The 24681-nt window shown below is 36.8% G+C and overlaps 2 protein-coding genes across 2 annotated transcripts; one reads left to right on the forward strand and one right to left on the reverse strand.

The window, feature by feature from the left end:
* LOC107630334 (hsp70-Hsp90 organizing protein 1) lies at positions 6646-10713 on the forward strand. The gene is made up of 7 exons (XM_016333438.2): positions 6646-7769; positions 8685-8973; positions 9141-9226; positions 9322-9545; positions 9637-9703; positions 10166-10225; positions 10323-10713. Exons 1-7 carry the CDS (start codon positions 6852-6854, stop codon positions 10434-10436), a joined length of 1758 nt encoding a protein of 585 aa, XP_016188924.1. The 5' UTR covers positions 6646-6851; the 3' UTR covers positions 10437-10713.
* Positions 11274-15201, reverse strand: LOC107630327 (elongation factor G-1, chloroplastic). The gene is made up of 4 exons (XM_016333426.2): positions 14792-15201; positions 12803-14217; positions 11900-12412; positions 11274-11779 (listed from the first exon to the last, which is right to left on the reverse strand). Exons 1-4 carry the CDS (start codon positions 15039-15041, stop codon positions 11612-11614), a joined length of 2346 nt encoding a protein of 781 aa, XP_016188912.1. The 5' UTR covers positions 15042-15201; the 3' UTR covers positions 11274-11611.

The following is a 24681-nucleotide window of genomic DNA, read 5'->3' on the forward strand; positions in this document are numbered from 1 at the left end:
TGGACCCTCCCTTTGCGTTTCAGCCTTGTTTCCAATAGTTCTTCCATTGTTCTTCATATGTTCTTCACAAGATATACAAACACAATTTTTTGCTAATTCTCGCATTTTTACTGAAAATTCAGCAAGGTAAGCTCTTGTTCCTTCTCTGTTTCTATTTTTTTAGCAGTGATCATTATGAATTCTTTCTCTCTTATGTGTCTAAAAAATTTCTCTTGAAGCCCATATGGAGCGCACCTAACGAGTTACACAAATTCAAGCTCAAAGTGGTCAAATTTTAACACTTTTTGTGACACTTTCAACCAAAAAAAAACTGCACCATATCCAAACGTGTTCCAGCCTTTGTAAAAGTATTTTTTAGTATTTGAGAGGTCTAGTGACCGAAGAAAATGAGAGGTAAGGATTAGGAATAGTTAGAATATGTTTGTACTTAATTCGGTGTTCATATAAGCCACTTTGTGGTGATATTGTACTTAATTTTATAATCTGTAAATTTAGTGGAGCTTTTTTATTTTTGACTTATTATTTGAGTGATATATCAAACTTATTTGCCTCTAAAAATTGTATGAAACCACTGAAATTAATTAGAGCACTTGGATTTAAGTTTCAAGTCTTAAACATCGCTAAAAGTGGGTAAAAATAAAAAATTGAACCCTTGAAAATTATGCCACTAAAAGATCTGGAAAGTGACTTATTAGAGGGTTAGAAAGAAGATAGAAAACTGATTTTAATCCTATAGAACAAGTGTGTAAAAATGAAATAGAGTGTTATGGCCATTTTCGAATAAAAAGAGGGTTAAATATATAATTTAAATGAAAAAGAAGTAAAATTTTGAACTTAATGTCATTAAGAATAAATTAATAATTATATAAATTAGTTGGATCAAAATTGTAAGTAAAATAAAATTTTGGACCTAAATAAAAGCTGTAGTAAAAGTTAGAAGTAAAATGGTAAAAAGTGATAACTAAAACAAGTAAATGATATTTTAGGTCCCTAGGGATAAAATTGAAAGAAATTTAAAATTATTAGGGTTAATTGGCAAAATTTTAACGCTAAATAAAATTAAACGGAAAAACTAGAGCACTGAGGGATAAAATGATAATTTTGGACATATAGTAAATGTAAAAATGGTTAATTAACTTAATAAAGGGTAAAAAGGTATGTTAGGGAGGATATGAAGATAAAATAGTAAAGTAATAATATTAGTGGTGAAAGTGTCACTAAAAACCTTAAAAAAACAGTGAAAAGAGAAGTTATGTACAAAAGGACAAAATTTAAAATATATAAAAGTATCAAGTACAAAATAGTAAATGTGACAAAGGCTAAGAGATTTCAAGAGAAGAGACCGGACTCAAGTTTTTATAAAAGAAAAGGGCAGAGAAGTTTGGTACGCGAAATTGTGATCTCTTACAGTGGCGCTAAAAACTTGGTGCGCGCGAATATGATCTCAACACTTCTTCACAACTCCGTGTAACTAACCAGCAAGTGCACTGGGTCATTCAAGTAATAAACCTTACGTGAGTAAGGGTCGATCCCACGGAGATTGTCGGTTTGAAGTAAGCTATGGTCATCTTGCAAATCTCAGTCAGGTGGATTCAAATGGTTATGGTGAATTGATAATTAAAATATAAATAAAATATAGAATAGGGGTACTTATGTAATTTAGTGGTGAGAATTTCAGATAAGCGCATGGAGATGCTTTGTTCCTTCTGATTCTCTGCTTTCCTAGTGTCTTCATCCAATCCTTCATACTCCTTTCCATGGCAAGCGTTATGTAAGGCATCACCGTCATCAATGGCTACATCCCATCCTCTCAGTGAAAATGGTCCAAAATGCGCGGTCACAGTACGGCTATTCATCTGTTGATTCTCGGTCATACTGGAATAGGATTCAGTAATCCTTTTGCGTCTGTCACTACGCCCAGCACTCACGAGTTTGAAGCTCGTCACAGCCATCCCTTCCTAGATCCTACTCGGAATACCACAGACAAGGTTTAGACTTTTCGGATCTCAAGAATGGCCGCCAATAATTCTAGCCTATACCATGAAGACTCTGATCTCACGATCAGGAGGCTAAGAGATATGCATTCAAGCTTGTTTGTATGTAGAACAGAAGTGGTTGTCAGGCACGCATTCATAAGTGAAAATGATGATGAGCGTCACATAATCATCACATTCATCATGTTCTTGAGTGCGAATGGATATCTTAGAGAAGAAATAGATTTGAATTGAATAAAAAAACAATAGTACTTTGCATTAATTCATGAGGAACAGCAAAGCTCCACACCTTGATCTATGGTGTGTAGAAACTCTACCGTTGAAAATACATAAGAACAAGGTCCAGGCATGGCCGAATGGCCAGCCTCCCTAAATGGCGTATGAATTTGAAAATAGGGAAAAAGGAACTCCGAATACAATAGTAAAAAGTTCTATTTATGCTAAACTAGTTACTAGGGTTTATAGAAATGAGTAAATGATGCAGAAATTCACTTCTGGGCCCACTTGGTGTGTGCTTGGGCTGAGCATTGAAGCTTCCATGTGTAGAGGGCTTCCTTGGAGTTGAACGCCAGTTTGTAACCTGTTTCTGGCGTTTAACTCTGCTTTGCAACCTGTTTCTGGCGTTTAACTCCAGAATAGGGCAGAGAGCTGGCGTTCAACGCCAGTTTGCGTCATCTAAACTCGGGCAAAGTATAGACTATTATATATTGTTGGAAATTCCTAGATATCTACTTTCCAACGCAATTGAGAGCGCACCATTTGGACTCCTGTAGCTCCAGAAATTTCACTTTGAGTGCAGGGAGGTCAGAATCCAACAGCATCTGCAGTCCTTCTTCAGCCTTTGAATATGATTTTTGCTCAAGTCCCTCAATTTCAGCCAGAAAATACCTGAAATCACAGAAAAATACACAAACTCATAGTAAAGTCTAGAAATGTGATTTTTAATTAAAAACTAATAAAAATATACTAAAAACTAACTAAATCATACTAAAACTATGTAAAAACAATGCCAAAAAGCGTATAAATTATCCGCTCATCACTCCTAGAGATAAAATTTATTTGAAAAGTGTCGCGATAAAAAGGAAACTGTAAACCCAATACACCAAGAAATTATCCGGGGAGGAGGAGTGTCTGCTCCGATAGAACTAGACCCATAAGATGTGGGGATGCCCACTTTTTGTTGAAACCTGTTTCTCCAACTGTTAACATACTATGGTGTTAAGCTATGCGACGATTGGCAATTGCCAAAATGTACGTGGCTTTGTCTATTAGGCACGTATGTAGAATATACCCAGTTGGAAAAATCATATTCAGGCTTAGTCCCAAGTAACGTCAGGTTGCGGGCAATCAACCGACGCGTGAGCTCATGGCTTGCATAGGACCAAACATGCATCATACCTGGTTGCTGCATTTTTCTGTGATTGTGATTTATCTATATTTCCTGTATTATGTGCTTGTTTACTATTTTGTTGTATACTCATGCTTGTCCTTGTTTGCGTGACTTATCGACACAACTACGCGAACATCTTAGACTTAGGCTATAAACCCCTACTTTTCTGCTTAGTACCCTACTGGGAACCTTGGGTTCTCACCCCTTACTTTCTTCTGTTCTACATGTGGGAACTAGTGTGATCATCTTTGAGTTCTCCACATTAGGACAAACAAGCAGCAACATCACGGGTGTGTCTGATGACTCTTGTGAGTCGGGGCTGTTAGTATAAAAAATAGAGTGTGTAAATATTTATAGGAATAAGCAACAACGTAACCTGATGTGAACTATGATATATTAAATGAGTTATCGGGCATATATGTACAATATTACTATGTTTTCTGTGTTTTTTTATGCTTCATGTAGATATTATCTATTTAACTATTACCTATTCCGTTATATCTATCTAACACGCAATCTCGACTAGTGCTATAGGCTCATATGTATATATTTAATATAAGGTCTAGAGGCTCCAAGAAAAGTCGTGAAGTAGCGCCTGGCGGCTAGCATTGGTCATGACGTGCCAGAAGTTGGGTTGTTACATAAGTTATATTTTTTTATCTTTGAAGTTTGACAAATATTTCAAAAATATCCCTAAGTTTTATTTTGTTTCAATTTTATCCTAAAAAGTTTCAATTTATATCAAATACATCCCTAACGGCTAAACTATCAAAAAATTTAGGTCTAACCCAACAATAATGCATGCAATTATGTGTGATTTGTTTGTATTAAAGGTTATTCTTATAAAATTATTGATGAATTAGTCCTAAATTTTTTAAAAAATTAGCCGCTAAGAGTATATTTAATGCATTATCCTTTTTTAAAATTATCTCTTTGTAATCTTTTTTTTTTGGATGTTAATGGTTAAGTCCATTGTTCATAAACAAAAAATGATAACACGGACCTAAAATTGATAAAGTTCTCATGATTTAGAAAAAAAATCTTTGAAATCCTACTAAAACTTAGAGGTTTTCATGAGTATCAGGTACCTAATTATTCGTCCGAACCTGAACTGAACTAATTAAATTGGTTCTGAAACCAACGTGTAATTGGATACAATCCGAACCGAATTAATAACACTCTCTGGTAATTGGTCCATGTAATGGTTCTAGGGGTGCAAAATCCGAACTAATCTATAGACGCGAATCTTTATTAATTAAATTAAAAAATATAAAATTTAAAATATATAAATGCCTTTTACTGACTCTAACCAATAACCATAACCTAAACACATTGCAGTGGCAATCACCCATGGTATGAACCTTAGCAGAGCTTCCTCATCATCTCATCATTATTCACCCAACCAAATCAGCGGCAGCTTCGTCACGATAGCTTTCTCTTCGTCGGCGTCTCCTTCGATGTCTCCGTCAGTGTTATCTTCGTCAGTGTTGCCTCTATCAGCATCATCGTCTCCGTGACCTTTAACACTGTCTTCTCCATCATCTTCTCTGGTAGCGGTAGCGTCATCTTCTCCGTTAGGGTCATCTTCTTCGACAATGTCTTCGTCTTCGTTAGCGTTGTCCTCTCCAGCAGCGTGCTTCATTCGGTGTGCGTCAACGTCTATGGCATCATCTACGTCAACAACACCGTCACCTCCGTCTATGGTAGTCGTCTTCTCCAGTCAAGTAAGCGTTAATTTTTTGTTTATGTTATCTGTTAATTGTTTTATTCTCTGTTCAATTTTTGTTTAATTTTTATTCTTGTGGATAATTTTTTTTTCAATTTTTTTGGTCTGTTTAAATTCTAAATTCTTAGTCCTTTTTGATATTTTTTGTTCAATTTTTACTGTCTATTTTTTTGTTGAAATTCTGAATTCTTAGTTCTTGTTGATAATTTTTTTTTGCTCAATTTTTACTGTCTGTTATGAGTTCTTGTTTAATATTAAAATGTATAAAAATTCTGTGTAGTTAATGGTTCTGTTATGTGTTTTGCAGCTTCAAAAATTGGAAAAACTAATCCTGTCAGCGACGCTGTTGTTAGAAGCACTTTTTCTCCAAGTGCAGCCACTCTCACTGCCATTGATGATGGTATTTCTATGGAACATCGCAAAGTCCAAGTATAAACATTAGATATTGTAAAGTTGTCTAGACTTATCAACATTTAAGTTGTCTATACTCTATATATCATTTTGATAAGTCTAAACAATGATGAGTTATAGAGTTGGATACCTTGGATACTCTTATTGCACAAAATAAGATTATGTCTCAATAACTCATGGCACTCACTAAGCAAGTAGGAGGCATGCAAGTTTCTATAGTAAATACCTTAAGTTCATCCTATGACATGCATAGAGGAGCAAGTTATGGTGAAAACTGTTACACATTCAACCTTGAGCAACCTTCAGTGAAGCAAGTGAATTTCATAAACAACTAATCTAAACCACAACAAAATGACCCATTCTCAAAGACATATAATCTTAGATGGAGAAATCATTCAAATTTTAGGTGGAGCAATCAACAAAGCAAAGTCCAGAGAAGACCACTGAGGAGGGTAATTACACAAAAAATCTAAGATATTCATCGTGAGTGACGCCCAGCCTTCCACTTTCCCTTAGTGCCACTGACTAGCTACCGCCACATGCAAATCTCCTTCGGGAACGTGCGTTGCCGCACGCACGCAACGCCCTCCCTCCACCGTACGAACTCCTGTCGTGAACGCAGCAACATCCATTGCGAACGCAGCAACATCCATTGCGAACGCAGCAACCTCCATTGAAAACATCACTCGTCTGCCACTCCGTTGTGCGCCGTGCTCGCCGCAGTGCCGCCCATGAATTGCACACCAATCGCTATACATGGCGTTTTTCTTCTTCGTCGTCGTTGTCGTTTAGGTTTTAGATGATTCTTTTAACTAGTTTTAAATGTTTCTTTCTCCTAAGTTTCAGATGTGTTTTTTTTATGTTTTTAGATGTTTCTTTTTCTTTTTTTTAAGTTTTGGATTTTTTAATAGTTTTAAATGTTTCTTTTTTTAGTTTTCGATTTTTCTTTCAATATTTTTGAACGTATCATTTTGTTAGATTTTGAATTTTTAAAAATGATTTTGGATATTTTTTTTGTTAGATTTTAGATATTTTTTTATTATGTTTCAAATGTTTTTTTTTTTAGATTTTAGACATTCCTNNNNTTCCCTAATTAGTTATCGTAAAAAAAAAATTTGTGAGCAAGAAAGATTAAGTAGTTCTGTTTTGCCAAAGTTGGCAAAGTAGCTGACTCCGCTGAATCCCAGCAGAACCTTCTAGAAAAAAACCCCACTTCACAGTCCCCTGCTTTTTCTACTCTTTCCGCATTCTTCTTCTTCTTCTTCTTCTTCTTCTTCTCAATCGATTCAACTCAACCACTTTCCATTAACCAAATTCCCGAGAATCTTCTATGGCCAACGAAGCCAAGGCTAAAGGAAACGCCGCCTTTTCTTCCGGCGACTACTCCGCCGCCGTCCGCCACTTCTCCGACGCCATTGCCCTCGCCCCAGACAACCACGTCCTCTACTCCAACCGATCCGCCGCCTACGCCTCCCTCCATGACTACTCCAATGCCTTGTCTGACGCCCAGAAAACCGTCGACCTCAAGCCAGACTGGCCCAAGGGCTACAGCCGCCTCGGGGCCGCCCACCTTGGCCTCGGCCACCACCACGACGCCGTTTCGGCTTACAGAAAAGGCCTCGAAATCGATCCCAACAATGACGCTTTGAAATCTGGCCTCGCCGATGCCCAGGCGGCGGCGGCGAGGGCCCGTCCTCCGACAGCCAATCCGTTCGGGGAGGCGTTCTCTGGGCCGGAAATGTGGGCTCGGCTTACCGCAGACCCAGGAACCCGGGCTTACCTTCAGCAACCGGATTTCGTGAAGATGATGCAGGATATTCAGAAGGACCCGAACAATTTGAATCTTTATCTGAAAGATCCGAGGGTAATGCAAGCCATTGGTGTTTTGCTCAATGTGAAGATCCAGACGCGGGATGATGGTGACGAAAATATGGCGGAAGCGGAGGCGACTCCTTCAGCTTCGTCTCAGCCGCCGCAGGCCCAGGCGCAGGAGAGGAAGCGAGCTGCTACTGCTGCAGAAGAGACTTCGAAATCGGCAGAGCCGGAGGTGGCAGATTTTACGGAGGAGGAGAAAGAGAAGAAGGAGAGGAAGAGTTTCGCTCAGAAGGAGAAGGAAGCTGGTAATGCTGCTTACAAGAAGAAGCAATTTGAGATCGCGATTGAACATTACTCGAAGGCTATGGAGTTGGATGATGAGGATATCTCATACCTCACAAACCGAGCGGCGGTTTACTTGGAGATGGCAAAGGTATCTTATTTGCATTGGACTTTTGGCTTATGGATTAATTGAGTTGAGTTCTTAATTTGGGGATTCCTAACTTGATGGGCATCAATTGTATAGTTTCTTGTGTTTTAGACTTAGTGCCATTTTAGTTGAATACTTGAATATGAACTTTCACTGCCCATTCATGGGAAGAGTGTAGGAATGTGGAAAATGCATAGCGTATGTTACTTGCATGTGGCTTCTTATGGATTAATTGAGCTGATTCTCATTTTAATCCTTGTTCCTAACTTGATGGGCAATTTCAATTGTGAATAGCTTTGCTTTCGATGGTTACAAGTTACAACACTTAGTAGTTGATGCTTTATGTATTGCTGTTTATGTTAGTGCTGTGTAGTTGAATATTATTCACTAGAAGCTTTAGAAAGTATAAGATGTGTTGAATGTAGAGTGTAAACTATTACATGGAGATCACAATCACACCTAATTACAGCATGTTTGAGCCTAAAACAATGTAGAGTTCAGCATGCTGGATTCAAGGCTTTACTACCCTTTTACAAATTATCAATAAGCACCCTTTTTATGATAATTTTCAATCCTCATACCAAAGGCATGGGGGATTTGGTGCTATATAGTGTTATACCCATGCTTAATTATGTACAAGATACTTTGGCTGTGAAATAATAAAACACCTCCATATTGTTGGACTGTCTATTAAAGGTTTGGTGATAGAAAAGGAAATAGGCTTGATGTATCCAGCCTACAGATATATTAATAGATCTCTGTTAATAAGGAAGGGTAATAATTGGGATTTGCAGAATTGCAGTTTTGTTTACTGTAGGACATAATGGCATTGTTTGTTCCTCATACCCAACCTGTCATAATAGAGAAGTACTTTTATTGTTATGCTTTTTCATTTTTTTAATTTTTTTTAAAACTCAGTATGAAGAATGTATTAAAGATTGTGACAAAGCTGTGGAAAGAGGAAGGGAGCTAAGATCAGACTTTAAGATGATAGCAAGAGCTTTGACAAGGAAAGGAACTGCATTGGCTAAAATAGCAAAATGCTCAAAGGATTTTGAACCTGCCATTGAGACTTTCCAAAAAGCACTTACAGAGCACCGCAACCCTGACACCCTGAAGAAACTGAATGATGCTGAAAAAGCTAAGAAAGAACTAGAACAACAAGAATATTTTGATCCGAAATTGGCCGATGAGGAGAGGGAAAAAGGTATTATCTCTTACAGTTTGCTATCTTGAGTTCTCCATGTCTTACAAATATGTTTGCCCTAAGGAAGATAATCCATAATTATGTATCCTGGTGATTTTATTGATTCTTCTTATTACTTGGTCAAAATATTAATTAGCCACTCATTTACTGGAAACACTGGCATGCAGGTAATGAATTCTTCAAGCAGCAAAAGTATCCCGAGGCTGTGAAGCATTATACGGAGGCCATAAAAAGGAATCCTAAAGATCCTAAGGTAAATAGTATGATACTCTTTGAATAAAATTGATAACCCATTTATTTAGAAGTGAACACAAATCCTAATCTGTTGGAATGCTCCATTTCACTCAGTCTTACAGTAACAGAGCTGCATGCTACACAAAACTGGGCGCAATGCCTGAAGGTTTGAAGGATGCGGAGAAGTGCATTGAGCTTGATCCAACATTCTCGAAGGGTTATAACAGGAAAGGTGCAGTACAATTTTTCATGAAGGAATATGAAAAAGCATTGGAAACATATAAGGAGGGATTGAAACATGACCCTAACAACCAGGAGTTGCTTGATGGTGTTAGAAGGTATGATACATCTATTACATAAGTTGAATATTTCTACTTTAGATGGAAATGAATAAGATGTGAATGCCTAATCATCTAATGTACATTTCAGATGTGTAGAACAAATTAATAAGGCTAGTCGTGGAGATTTAAGTCCTGAGGAGTTGAAGGAAAGACAGGTTAGCTGACTACTTCCTATGTACTATCATCCATTGAGAGTTCTTACATTACATAAATCATTTGAGTCATTCTTTTTTTTTCTTTGCTTCTGCTGCTTGGTGCTCTAATAGCAGTTAAAGATACTAAAATGGGGTTTTTTAATTTTTACTGTTTAATTTATTGGAAACTTAGGACCTATTTGATTTTGTGTTTTCATCTTTTGTTTTCATTTCCAGTACTTTCTCTTTAGTATTTTGTGAAACAAAAAGTGAAATCCAGAAATAATAGCAGCGAACAGGATTGTATTGTTTTCATTTTTTTCTCTTTAATAGTAAAAACAGAAAACATTGAAAATGAAAACAAAAAATTTTCTTCTAAAACCAAAAAAGCCCTTAAATTTTATAGTTTTACAATATACCATTCATTCTGGAATACCAGTAGATATAACTTACTCTAATGCATTTTTAATTCTGCTTTTACAGGCCAAGGCAATGCAGGACCCTGAGATTCAGAACATCCTTCAAGACCCTGTGATGAGACAGGTACGCTTCCCTGGTTATTGCGCTTATTATGTATATTGTCTTGTTTCATATGAATCAGCCGTGCCAATGTAATGTTTCTGTGTTGGAATGTATGTAGGTTTTGGTTGATTTCCAGGAAAATCCTAAAGCTGCACAGGAACATACGAAGAACCCTATGGTGATGAACAAGATCCAAAAGCTGATCAGTGCTGGAATTGTCCAGATGAGGTGAATTTGATTAAAGGTAGGAATGGAATGTACGCAGAGAAACAATTGACAATTGTATTTTCCAGGGCAACTCTAGTATTTATATAGATTGGATTTTGGTGGAAAGACCAAAATAACTATCAACGGACAATTTACTTGTGCAAAATTTTGAGTTACTACTCTCAACAATTGTATGGTTTGTTTTCAGTGAATTCATCCCAGCCACAAATCCTTCTTATTCCTTACTTGTTCGGTTTCTTCACATTAGTTGGGTGAAAATGTATTGATTTATAACAAGTTCATTATAGATGTGGACAAGCGTAGTTTGGTTTGCAATGAGAACCAAACTGAAGTGAGCATGGTTTTCTTGACATGGTTTGTTTAGAAGTTTTTGGTTTATCGCCTTGAAGTGGTTTACAACTTTCCTGAATCCGTTGGTAAATCTACTCAGAATCAGATAAAAGTTGTTGAATTGGTTCAAAGCAAGTGCTAAATTGGTGTATTAGATTATTTTCCGAGCCAATTATGACAACGCTGAACCTAAAGGTGTGAACCTATTAAGCTTGCCAGAAGTTTTGTTCGTCCTGTCATCCAACGAGCCCTGAACCTGCTATGATAATCCAACTTTGTCATCGCCAGATAAAATCTGATTATGAGCTTTTCACTTATCCGTCCTCATTAACACTTTATATGGGTGAAAACAAAACAACAAATCTCAGTAAATGATAATTGTCTGATTGATAACAAATCGCTATACTCCCTTTAAAAATGCACTCGTCCAACCAATACCGAATGATAGGTGCAAGCTAAGGTTCACTGGAGTTTCAAGAGATCATGGTGAATGGTTTGCCATATTTACTCAAAAAATATAGCATTAGAAAAAAATAAAGGATATGTAATAATTTCACGTCCTGAATTCTCGAGTTCTGTCACGAATCACGATTATCACGCCCCCAAAAATTGCTTTCAAACATCATCATACTCTCCCAGTAACAAATACAGTTCGCTCTCTACAACCTAAGAACAACAGTGTTGTTATCTTTCTTTCTGAAAATTTTCTGGCTAATCTTGTATTGGACAAAGAAAAAATTACAATTAAGAGAAGAAAAATTAAAAAGATAAGTAAACCCCAACTAGTGTGGACAATGAACATAAATTACATTAACAGAAAAATGTCCTTGTGAACAAGGGAAAGATGCACTAAGCGGCAACTTCTTGCTCCTTTGTGGCAAGTTGGTTCTGAATGTGCTGTGGCACCACGTCGAACATGGCTAATTGCATTGTGTAGGAAGCACGTCCCTTTGTCATTCCTCTGAGTGTGCTCACGTATTGAAACATCTCAGCAAGAGGAACCAGGGCATCCACAACCTGCAGTTGCCACCACCCAAGGACCAAATAAATGCATTAATCCACTGCCAATAAAGGAATCATTTTTCTTGTAAAATGAAACAGAATAACATGATATGTGAAGACTAAAGTTTGACACACCTTAAGGCCACCTGGTTTGTCACCAAAGCTGTTGATCTGACCTCTTCTTGAGTTGAGATCACCAATTACATCACCCAAATGTTCTTCAGGAGTAACAACTTCTACTTTCATTATAGGTTCAAGCATCCTTGGCCCGGCTTTCCTCATTCCTTCCCGGAAGGCTCCTCTTGCTGCAAGCTGGAATGCCAGCACACTTGAATCTACATCGTGGTAAGAACCATCCACAAGCACTGCACGTACATCAACAACAGGGAAGCCAGCAAGAACACCATTGCTCATGCACTCTTCCAATCCTTTGATGACCCCTGGAATGTACTCTTTCGGTACAGCACCTCCCTTTATTTCACTCTTGAATTCATATCCACTCCCTGGGTCCATGGGTTCAAACCGAACTGTGATATCTGCAAACTGACCCTGTCCACCTGACTGTTTCTTGTGTACATACTTTACTTCCGAGAGTTTGGAAATGCTTTCCCTGTAGTTCACTTGGGGAGCACCAACATTGGCTTCAACCTGCATTTAACAAAGAAAGTGGGGTAAGTTTCACGAAATGCATATCTTTTACTGTTGGATGGAGAAGATATACAGTTAAAATGGAGGTGGCAAAAAATTAATAGTATTATATACAATTTCTATTAGTAGAGAATTGTTCAAACTTAACATATGCCTGCTGCACAAAGGAGAAAGGAAGAGAAGAAAAAGGCAATAATGCCAAGGGAAAAATAGCAATGCTCAATTAGATCAGACACAGATTATTGTTAACCCAGAAGTCCTGTGTCAGAGACATAATTTTTCATGGAATTTCTCTCTTTAGTTCTCTTTATTCTCAAGTAATATAGATAAAATAACAATACAATCATGCCCATTAATTATAAAATATAAAATATGGAATAGAAATATAACCTTAAATTCTCTTTTGAGTCGATCAACAATGATTTCGAGATGTAATTCTCCCATTCCTTCAATTACTGTCTGGTTAATCTCTTCGTCCCTAGAGAAGTGGAAAGAAGGGTCTTCCTGTGCAAGTTTGATTAAACCAGCAGCCATCCTGTCAACATCGGCTTTAGTTTTGGGTTCAATTGCAACCTTTATAACAGGGTCGGGGAAGTCCATCCGCTCAAGCACAACCGGATTCTCCGGGTCAGACAACGTTTCACCTGTAATAGTATCTTTTAAACCTGCAAGAGCAATAATATCACCTGTCAAAGCTACTTTAACATCCTCTCTGCTGTTTGCATGCATTTCTAGAAGCCTGCCAATTCTCTCTTTTTTCCCCTTGTTTGCATTGAGTACATAAGAGCCCGCAGAAAGCTTTCCAGAATACACCCTGACGAACGTGAGGGATCCTACAAATGGATCACTCATGATCTTAAAAGCTAGTCCAGAAAATGGTTCATCGTCATCTGCTTTCCTATCTATTGTCACTTCAGGGTTTTCAGGATCACTGCCCTTCATTGGTGGCAAATCAATTGGTGAAGGTAGATAATCCACCACAGCATCAAGTAAAGGTTGGACCCCTTTGTTTTTGAAAGCTGAGCCACACATCACCGGCACAAAACTTGCTGCAATGGTTCCCTTCCTGATTAGTTTTTTTATAGTTTCTTCATCTGGTTCAACTCCTTCCAGGTAATTCTCCATAGCCTGATCATCCAGCTCAACTATGGTTTCTATCATCTGGGATCGGTAATCCTGAGCCAACTCTTGAAGATCTTCTGGAATATCTACATAGTCAAACTTGGCACCCAACTCTTCTCCGGACCAAACTATAGCTTTCATCCTTACCAGATCAACAACTCCCTTAAAGCTATCTTCTGAGCCAATTGGCAACTGAATTACAAGTGGTTTGGCACCTAAGTTTGTTACAATCATGTCTCTTGTTCGGAAGAAATTGGCTCCAAGACGATCCATCTTATTTACAAAACAAATTCGTGGGACCCCATATTTATCAGCCTGCCTCCACACCGTTTCTGATTGTGGTTCCACACCAGCAACACTGTCAAACAAGCATATAGCTCCATCCAACACCCTAAGGGCACGCTCCACTTCTAAGGTGAAGTCAACATGACCAGGAGTGTCAATAATGTTGATCCGATGCTTATTCCAGAATGTGGTGGTTGCAGCAGAAGTAATAGTAATCCCTCTTTCTTGTTCCTGTTCCATCCAGTCCATTGTAGCTGTTCCCTCGTGCACCTCTCCAATCTTGTAGTTTCTCCCAGTGTAGTAGAGAATTCGTTCAGTCGTGGTTGTCTTGCCAGCATCAATGTGAGCCATGATACCAATATTGCGATAATCCCTTAACGGAACAGCACGCTTTGTCTCTGAAAAGAGAAAAACGGATCATATAAAAATGTGCGAAAGCAAAGCACTTGATAGTCTCATAGGATAAGGTAGCATAATAGGAAACATTAAAACCAACAACCATATTTTTAGCCATATCATTAGAACAATCATAAGAACCAACCATGTCCAATTCGAATGCTAAGTGTGAATAATGAAATGTTCTTTCCTCCTAATACAACTTCAAACACTATCCTGCCAGTCCCAACCAAACTATGGCAACCCATTTCAAGTATGTAGACAAATTTTCAAAATGATTACAAAAAATTGAACTAAACCAAACCAAACCACACCACATCACACAATTTGTTCAACAAGGGGTATGTTCGAAGAAAGTTTCCTCTTTTATTTTTTTTCATTTCAAGAGCCAAATTCATGATATGTAATAAAGAGACTAACGCTATTCATATGCGATATGAAAGGAGAGAAAAAGAGATTATGTGAACTGAAATAGAATGACAAAGAATCTCTTATCATTCACTCCAGTAACGTCAATTCTCAAAGAATTTACGAAATTCAGAAAACAGGGAAGGAGGAAGAAGAGAGAGGTAATACCATCAGCGGACATAGCCAAAACTGACAAGTTTCTTGGAGTCTTGTGGTGCAAATGGTAGAGCTTTGAAGAACTTATTCTGATTCTGGAACTCCCAAAGAAGTGAGAGAGAGAAGATGAAGTAGCTGAAGCGTTATAGGGTTTTGGTCGAGCACCCATGTACCGAACCGGACTTAACATGGCCGGTCTCCTCTGCGACCCATTCAGATTGCAGAGAGACGAAGTTGCCATCCTCACCGACTCCGCTGCCATAATTGCTCTTCTTCCTCCTCTCCTCAACCTCTTCTTCTGTGTTTAAGATAACACACAGCACAGTGAGAAGCACCCTGGCCTCAAGTTTTCAGTAAGGAGCAACGAGTGAGAACCTCACCCAAATGCTACACTTTTTTTTCCCTTTCTGATAATAATTTGCTTCTATTTATATTATTCATTTATTTTATTTTATTTTATTTTTGTTGATTAAACTGGGCCATAAATAATAATAAAAGAATGTAATGGTTAATGGATTAATCACCTGCAGTTTGGAAATAAAAAGAGCAATTATCTTGCAATAGTTTGAGCTTGTTGATAGTGATTTTACATGGTTGGGGAGAACAGGCAACGTGGATCACAGTTAGCCGCCCTTTCCGGCAAGGGCTGCAATTTGGAATTTCAGGTTCATATTTGAAACTTGTGTACTACTTACGGATCAGAAAAATAAAATTAATAATCTTCTTTTTCTTTTTCTGTAACAATGAATTTGTCAAAGTAAGGAAATTTTTTATTTAAATTAAATAAAGATAATAATTACGAAAATAAATAAATGGTGAGATAATTACAAAAATGAATAAATGGTGAGGTAATTACGAAAATACATTCTGAGACGCATCTCGGATGTTGTGATACCGTGCTGTGATAGGGTGACGGTGAGTCACATCTTAGATGCACCCAGGATATGTATAAGCACTTATTCGGATACTAAGTATTCGAGATGTGCTCAAAAGGTGATGGGGTCTCAACACCCGAGATAAGAGTAATTGTCATAGATGGGGGCTCAACATCCGAAATATGATCGCATGCGTATATAAGTCACAACATTCGGAAATTACGTGCATTACAACCATTTTTTCCACTTTAGTGACCTTCTAGACGCGTGAATTCGAGTTCCTTCAGAAAATATGGCCACCCGACAATATGTCTACGAAGGAGATATCCACAGAGTGAATGCTACTTGGCACGTAGCTGAAACTTTAGACTTTGAGGTTAGTGGTTTAACGTTTTTTTTATTATTAGTGAATAATAAGTTTAGAAGTTTAGTCTTTAGTAACTTAGTTAATAAAGTAGGTATAGTGAGTTGACAAAGTTAGAAGATCTACATTGGTTTCTTTGGCATACCTAGAATCGTTGTATATTTTGTATAATTGATTGTAATTACTTAAGTTAAATAAATAAAATAGGTACCTAATTGTGAGTTAAGTTAAATAAATAAAATAAGTAACTCCCATTTAACCTGTTAGTCCAATAAATAAGTATCTGTTACATTTAATATAAATGCTATATAGGTGGATTATAAGTTTTAGTAATGTTTAGCAACAATTAATGGTTTAGATGTAATTAATATGCGCTAGTAAATGTGTTGAAAATTGCAGAAACTACGGTTACTGTTGCCATGCCGTGTGACATTGGGTCTCCCGTCGCCGGCTATCCTATTTCCCTATATAAGGAGGCTAGATTTGGATATACAGTAGAGTTGAGAAATTTTATGTTTGACAATTAATTGATCTCTGAATTTGTCAAGCAGTGGAGGCCCGAGACCTACACGTTCTATCTTTCATGGGGTGAGGCCAGCATTACGCTCCAGGATGTTGCCTACCACATTGATTTGTGCACTTCTATGAATGGAATGTTAATGTGTAGTGACTTAAATATCTCCCAAGAATTTGGAGTATTGCTTTTTCTTGTTCTCCTCCTAGAGCCTTTGAGAGTATGGGATTCTTAGTTTGTATTTTGACACCTCTGCCTTTCCTATTAATTTTTCTTGAGAAAATTGAAGCTGGGGTGCAGGGACATATACCTCTTGATGGGTGGTCACCTCCTTTTCTTCTTCACATGACTTGTCTTCCTCAGACTGCTTGTTATTACTTGTTACTTTATTATCCACCATCTTTCTACTTCTCAAAGTAATAGTTTTGCACTCTTTTCTTGGATTTGAAACTATGTTTGGGAAAGCCATTTGTGGGCCTCTCAGCGATTTACTTGGCCAGTTGACCAACTTGAACTTCTAAATTTTAGATGGAGGCTTTAGTTTTATGCATGAAATTTTGAGTGGTTTGAACAAAATGGAGGTGTACTGGGAGAGTTTTTCTAGGACAATTTCAACAGGGGAAGGTTTTTGAGGAATTTGGGATGGTTGTGAGGATTGGTAATGAGGGTTGAAGTTATTTTGGTGAGGGTTATTGTTAAAGTTGTTTTGTCTTTGCCCTTGATTACCCCATTTAAAGTTGGCGTGATTTCTCCATCCTGGATAGTAAGTTTTAGAGAAAGGATCATTTTGAGGTGGCCTTAAAGAGTTTTCCATGTAATTCTCTTATTCAGAGGATTGGCCAAAATCATAACCTTCACCTTGAGTGACTTCTCCACCCATGTCATAGGAGATATCTTGTGTGTTCACTGCTGAGACTTGCATGTTTCCTAGATGTTGAGTAATGACATTAATTTGTTGGGACATGACTTTGTTCTGTGTTAGAAGAGTATCCAGTGCATCCAACTTCATCACTCCAAGGTGGAGGAATATAAACACTGATTGTTGGCTACTATCTCTATCAACTCTAAGACTTCATCAGTAGTCTTCTTCATATGTAGAGATCTTCCAGGTGAGTTATCCAATGAGTGCCTTAAAGTCGAGGTAATCCCATCATAAAAGATTCGGAGTTGCACCCAGTCTGAGAACATATCTGGAGGACACTTTCTCAGCATCTACTTGTACCTTTTCCAAGCTTCATAAAGAGGCTCTCTATCTAGTTGTCTAAAGGTCTGAATGTCCATTCTCACCTTTGTCAACCTTTGAGGTGGGAAGAATTTGGTTAAGAACTTTCTGACCAAATCATTTTAGGTTGCTATACTTTTCTTGGATTGTGTTTCAAGCCATTGCTTGACCCGGTCCCTCACAGCAAATGAGAACAACAACAACCGATAAACATTAATAGGGACTCCATTAGTCTTTACTGCATCACAGATTTGCAGGAAACTAATGATGAACAAATTGGAGTCTTTTTAAGGACTTCCATTAAATTGACAGTTTTGTTGGACAAACACGGTAAGTTGAGACTTCAACTCAAAGTTGTTGGTTTTCACAGTAAGTGTGACAATGCTACTTCCACAACTCCCAGGATCGAGAGTAGTGAAAGACCCAAGAGTCCTCCTAGGTTGGGGGATATTAAGATTGTTGTTGACATTGTTTGCCATATTGCTCTCTAATTCTTCTTCAATATCTTCTTCAATTCTCTAGTCCCTAACTTTCATTCTTTGTCGCCAAAGAGTCCTTTCAAATTCAAAGTCGTATAGAAGAGGTTCTTCTTCTTGATTGTCCTGCATACACACACAATCAACAAGAGGAAAAATTGGAATTTCCTACGTCACAGTGAAGGAAATTCCCAATGAGGTAAATAGCTAAAAATAAATAAAAAGAAAAAAAGAGTCTAATTTAGGTAATCAATTAATTGGTAGTTGTTAATCACAGATAATCCCCAGCAACGGCGCCAAAAACTTGATGCGGATTTTATAAAACCACAAACGATGACAAGTGTATCGAGTCGTACCAAGTAATACAACGAGAGTGGGTTATCATTCCCACGAGGATTAACGAACTAAACAAACAATAGTCAGTTAATTATTCTAGTCAGACAATCAGAAAATAGAGTTTCAATGTAAATTTGCACAAAAACACAGAATAAAACAAAAGTAAGTCATAAATAATTCAGAAAGTAATATGATTCAAAAGAGTTAAGGTTTCAGAGATATTAAGGCTTTCAGAAATGCTTTTCACTCTTCACCTTGATTATGCAAAGATGTATCTATGGCAAATAATAAATAATCAAACTCTAATTCCTTGATAATTCAATTTCTCTAATCCTAATAAATTATCATTTCCTTGATTAATTGATCGTGATAAGAGGTTAAGAACACTCATTAATTTAAAAACCATACAATCATCAAGAACTAAACTTGGTTGATTCGATGTCACTTATCAAGTCCAAATTCAAAACCTAAGAATAAAGAGGAGTCTTCAAGCTTAATTCAAATAATTAACTTTTCCAAGATATTAAGAGAATTTAAGTTAGATTAGAATTGTTTTCCAACACATTCAAATCCTTTAGATGAAGAACAAAAACTCTTTCTTAAGAAAACATCAATGCATTATTCAAAGGTAGAAAAGCTATAACATTAGTCCATTAGAATAAACAAATCTCCTAACCTTAACCGAGAAGAATAATTACTCATGCTAAAGCTTCAAAATAAAAAACCCAGAATGAAAATTGGCCAAAAGGTCTTGAAGCAAGTTTTCAGGATTCCTTATATACTAAACCTAAAAACAAAACCTAAGAAATAAATGCAAACTTCATTAAAAAAAAAATCAAATCTTCCGCAATTAATGTTCAATTCTTCTAGTGATTCAGGTCCATGACTTGATGATTCAATCCTTGACTTGGTGATTCAATGTGGGCTTGAGGAGAGCCTTCTTTGAGTATTGTGATCTTGGGCCTTAGGGCGTGTGGCACGCCCCATTATTGGGGTGTTGCACACCACCGATTTCGGCACCCCTAGAGCCTCTTTCCTAGCGTGTGGCACGCCCATAGTTTGGTGTGTTGCATGCAAATTTTTTTGTTCCCCTTGGGAGCACCATTTCTGGCATGTGGCATGCCCAAAGCTTAGCGTGTTGTACGCCAATCTTGACTTGGAATTCTCCTTCGAAGGCGTGTCAAAATGACACGCCCCTTAAGCCTGGCATGTTGCACTCCATGAACTATGCACTCCTGGGAGTCAACTTTTAGGCGTGTAACACGCCACCTCCTTTGCGTGTTGCACGCCAACTTTGATCTCCAATTTGAGCTTCCTTTCCTGGGCGTGTGACATGCCACTTCCTTGGCGTATTGCATGCCAACTTCAAGCTTGAATTGCCGTGAGTTTGAGATTCTAGAAAGTTAGCCCAGCGTGCCACACACTTGCCTTGGCGCGTGGCATGCCAGCTTCTTCATTGTCTTCCTTACTGGGCATGTGACACCCCACTTGCTCGACGTGTTGCACGCCAACTCCAATCTCACCATTGGGAGAAAAATTCTGGGCGTGTGGCACTCCCCCATGCTTGGCGTGTTGCACGCCCGCTTGGCCTTGGATTTCTTCTTCGAAGGCATGTCAAAATGACACACTCCTTGAGCCTGGCGTGTTTCACGCTACTAAAAGGTAGCCCTAGGAGGTTTGTTTTTGGGCATGTGGCACGCTCCTTCCTTGGCGTGTTGCACACCCACTTTTATGCATAATTTGGCCAAACTATTATATATCGATGGAAAGCTCTGAATTTTATCTTTCTAACATCACTGGAAGAGATTTGTTTGAATCCCAATAGCTCAAGTTATGCTCGTTGGAGTAAGAAGAGGCCAGTCTTGGTGTGCAACAAGCCATCTCTTTCGCGGTGATTTTTTCCACGGCAAATAATGGTAATTTACACCTTCAGACCCAACGTTCACTATAGAGTATTATATATCGTTGGAAAATTCTAGAAGTTGGCTTTCTAATGCCACTAAAATTGCTTCATTTAGACCTCTGTAGCTCAAGTTATAATTTTTGAAGTATAAAGAAGTCAAGGTTGCAATTTCTCTTTGAACTTCCCTGGGCTTGTTTCCATCTCTTACTCCCCTAGGAGGTTACTTCCTCTTGCTTTCCACCTTTATTGATTCTCCCATAGACTTCTTTAATTGTCCATCTCCTCCTTTATTATTGTCTAAAATCTTTCAACAACCCTCTAAATATATCAAAGTACAAAGCAACTCCAAGAAACATTGATTAAAGCAAAAAAACCTCAATTAGAATAAGGAAATCACTAACTTTGTTTAAAGAAAGAAGCTCAAAAAAACATTGATTAAAAGCATGAAATCTTAATAAAAACAAGAGGTTACTAACTTTATTCAAAGAAATAATAACTAAAAACAACTAGAGAGGCTCATGCATCAGCTTTTAGTTTAACTTTTCAACCACCAAACCACATCAAATTTCTCAACAATAAAGCTTGAAAACAGCCCCAAATACACAACTCAACAGTTTGGTTTTGGGTTGTCTCCTTGAAAACGAAACATAAAGTCATCAAATCAACAAAGTTCTATCAAAATTCAAGCATAAAATTATGCAATTTCAAGGTACAAACATCCAATCAACAATCATACTTCAAGAACACATTTAATTCACATTAAAATTACCCAACCTTACATCTTGTTGCTTCCGACAAAATCAATGCACCAAGTAAGGTTTCTGACCAAGAAATTCAAGAAGAAAACATCAAAAATCAGCTACTCCACCAAGCTCCCACTTGGCCGAACAATACATGGAGGGACAGCGGCTTTACCTTTTGTTTCCTTCCATGAAGACCAGTGTCATTTGGTAGAGGAAGAAAAGATGAACACTTTAATTGGTTTATATTTTTTATGGGAGTTACATAACTCAATAAATCAAGCTCGAAAAGATTTATGTTTCCATGGAAATCTCTCTCGGTCTCTCTCTTTCTTTTTATTTTCTTGGTTCGGTGACAAGAGAAGAAGATAAGGAAATAAGATTAAGATAAGGATGTAATTAGTGGGGGCGTGTGTTATGTTTAAGGTTGTGTGTCGTGTTATTAAGCTATTGAGTCAGTGATTCAAATTAGAAATATCTTAAATGGATCATTACAAAAGATAGATATATTAAAACACAAATAATAATATATATGGAGATAAATATATATGAGTTACTAATATAAATGACATTAGTAACATAATGATTATAAAGAATAAAAATATATGATGAAGCTTTAGCAAATCTAAGTTTATCAAAGAGTACCAACACTTATTTATATCGGCAGATTTCGAACTTCAAATATTAATTACACAAATTAAATTATAAAATATTCATTATTACTAGATTACTAAAATTATAGTTTCAATTATGTAAAATATCTTATTATAGAAAAATTATATAATAATCTTAATTAATCCAAACTCAAATGATAATAATTATAAAATCAATTTAATTTTGCCTATTAAAATAATTTTTAATAAATAGTTCAAACTAATAGAATCAATCATAATAAATTTAAACTTCAATATTCATAAAATTTATGTAGTTATTTTTAATGAAATAGTCTTCTAAAAATAATAAGTTAAGATTAAAAAAATAAATCGTAAATAATCTATAATAGAAGTTTCAAAAATACGGGTTATTACATCCACTATCAAAAGTCACTTCCTCCTTTTCTTCCCAAGTTCTTGCATAAATCTTTAGGCATCTTGTTTCTCCGCGAGTCTTTCTAACCTTTGACGTATCTAAATTAAAAAATTGACAAGTTATACAAATTAAAACAAAAAACAACAACTAAAACACATACATGAATTCACATTATAAATAGCCAAAAGCCAAATAGCAACAAACATAATTGCATCACCTTCTACATGAGCATTTTTCATAATTTGGTCTCCTTCCACATCAAAATTGTCATTTTCATGTTCACCAACATAATCATTCTGACGGGGATATAAACATTTTCTCCATCATTCAGGGATGACCTAGATCTAGCATCCTTAGTAGTTGGAACTTCAATATGTTCCTCTTCTCTTTCCACATGAATTCCTTGTTCACCCAAAAAATCAACAAGAGTCATTAATTGACGCTTTAAGTTATTTTTTGATTTTGTTAAGTTAGCTGGTTCTTTTTAAGTAGCTCTAGCATCCTCACCAATTGACTTAAAGTCATCTTTCTCTTCTCTTTTTGCTTCTACTCCTTCTGTATGCAAAAATGCATCAAGAGCAATTACTGAACACTTTGTCTTGCTCTTCATCTTGTTAGAGATTGGTTATTCTTCTTGATGAACATTACTCCTCGCTTGGTAATGAGAAGATGATAAGTGAATATTTTATACCCTTTTTCATAGCATTTTGCAGTTGTGTTTAGTTAGATATTATTAAGTTTTATTATATTTTAGTGAAAAATTCTCGTTGGATACTACTTTGAGTTGTTTTGGTATTTTTATAACTTCAGGTGAAATTATGGTGAATTTGGCAGAGTTTTGTGCAAAGACAAAGAAAGGATAGTAGATGTTGTCAACTCTGATCTCCTTTCATTCTCATGAGCGTAACTTAATCTATAGAGGTCCAATTGATGTAATTTTAACGGCGTTAGAAAGCCAATGTCTAGAGCTTTCCAACGATATATAATAGTCTATACTTTTCTTTTGGAATCACTGTCATATTTGGCGCTAAACGCCGAGCCTGGCGTTTAGCGCCCAAGAGGGACAAAACCAGCACCAGAAACTTTCCCCTGCTGGCACTGAACGCCTAGCCGGCGTTCCACGCCAACAGGGTACCTCAGCATACACGAATTTTAACTCCCTTTAGGGCATTTAACACCCATTATTGGCGTTAAACGCCAGCAGCAGCTCGAATCACTCCTCTTTGGGCCTCTCAAGTGGATTTAGCACTTCTTAGCCGATTTTATTTTCTTTTTGCAATTTTTAATTACAAATAATATCTTTTAGCTCTAGCATTTATTATTAGGTTAGTATTTAAAGGAAAAGATCAATTAGGTTTAGGATCTTCTTCCTTCCACACTTTTCAGAACTCTATTTTCTCTGTAAGTTATGAGCAACTAAACCTTCTGGTTAAGGTTAGGAGCTCTGTTTATTTCTATGGATTAGGATTATTATTCTTCTATTTTAATATATGTTTAATTCAATTCTAAGGTGTTGTTTTTTTTCTTAATCTTATGAAAATGGATGGAACGGGAGTATGACCCTTTTTCTATATGAGTTCTTGTGATTCTCGGGAGAGTTATCTACCTTGAACTACAGCCTGAGAACACGCCTCCTAGATGGCTAATCACACAATCTGATGGGGATATACAACATCTGTTCAGTCGGGATTGGGATGATTAGGGCCTTTGTGGTATAAACTAGTTTTCTGAAGTTCACCCTCCGGTCCGAATTGAATGGCCACGGGAGTGGCGTTTGATGAGAATTAGAGGAGATTAAATCACTAAGGGATTAGGGTTTAATCACTTACAGTTTGTCATAGAATGAATCATTCATTATTAAAATAGTTAGTAAGAAGTTTTAATTCGGAAAGATAAACATCTCCGAGATCTTAACTATTTTTTTATATTGGTTTTACATCAAACCTTTAATTACCTCCTTTACTTTCTTTATTTATGCGTTTTCAACAACAACCACTTTTACTGTTTACCTGACTAAGTCCAACAGGATAACCATTGCTTGCTTAGTCCGACAATCCTCATGGGATCGACCCTCACTCACATGAGGTATTACTTGGATGATTCGGTGCACTTGCCGGTTAAGTTGTGCGAGTTCTAATTTCGCGCACCAAGATTTTGGTGCCGTTGTCGGGGATTGTTCATAACTGACAACTACCAGTTGTCTTGTTGCTTAGATTAGGTATTTTCATTAGTTTTTGTTTATTTAATTTTCCTTTTTAATTTTTTATTTCTCTTTTATTTATTTTTCTTTATTTTCGAATTGTCTTGTTTATTTCCCTTTAATTTCAAATTTTAAGTTTGGTGGCCCTTTAGTATTTTTCCTTTAAATTTTGAAAATTAGTATTGCTTATTTTCCCTCAATTTTTTTATTTTAAGTTTGGTATCTTTTAGTGTTTTCCCCTTT

The sequence above is a fragment of the Arachis ipaensis genome, chromosome B01 (assembly GCF_000816755.2).
Source record: "Arachis ipaensis cultivar K30076 chromosome B01, Araip1.1, whole genome shotgun sequence".
NCBI classification, from domain to species: Eukaryota; Viridiplantae; Streptophyta; class Magnoliopsida; order Fabales; family Fabaceae; genus Arachis; species Arachis ipaensis.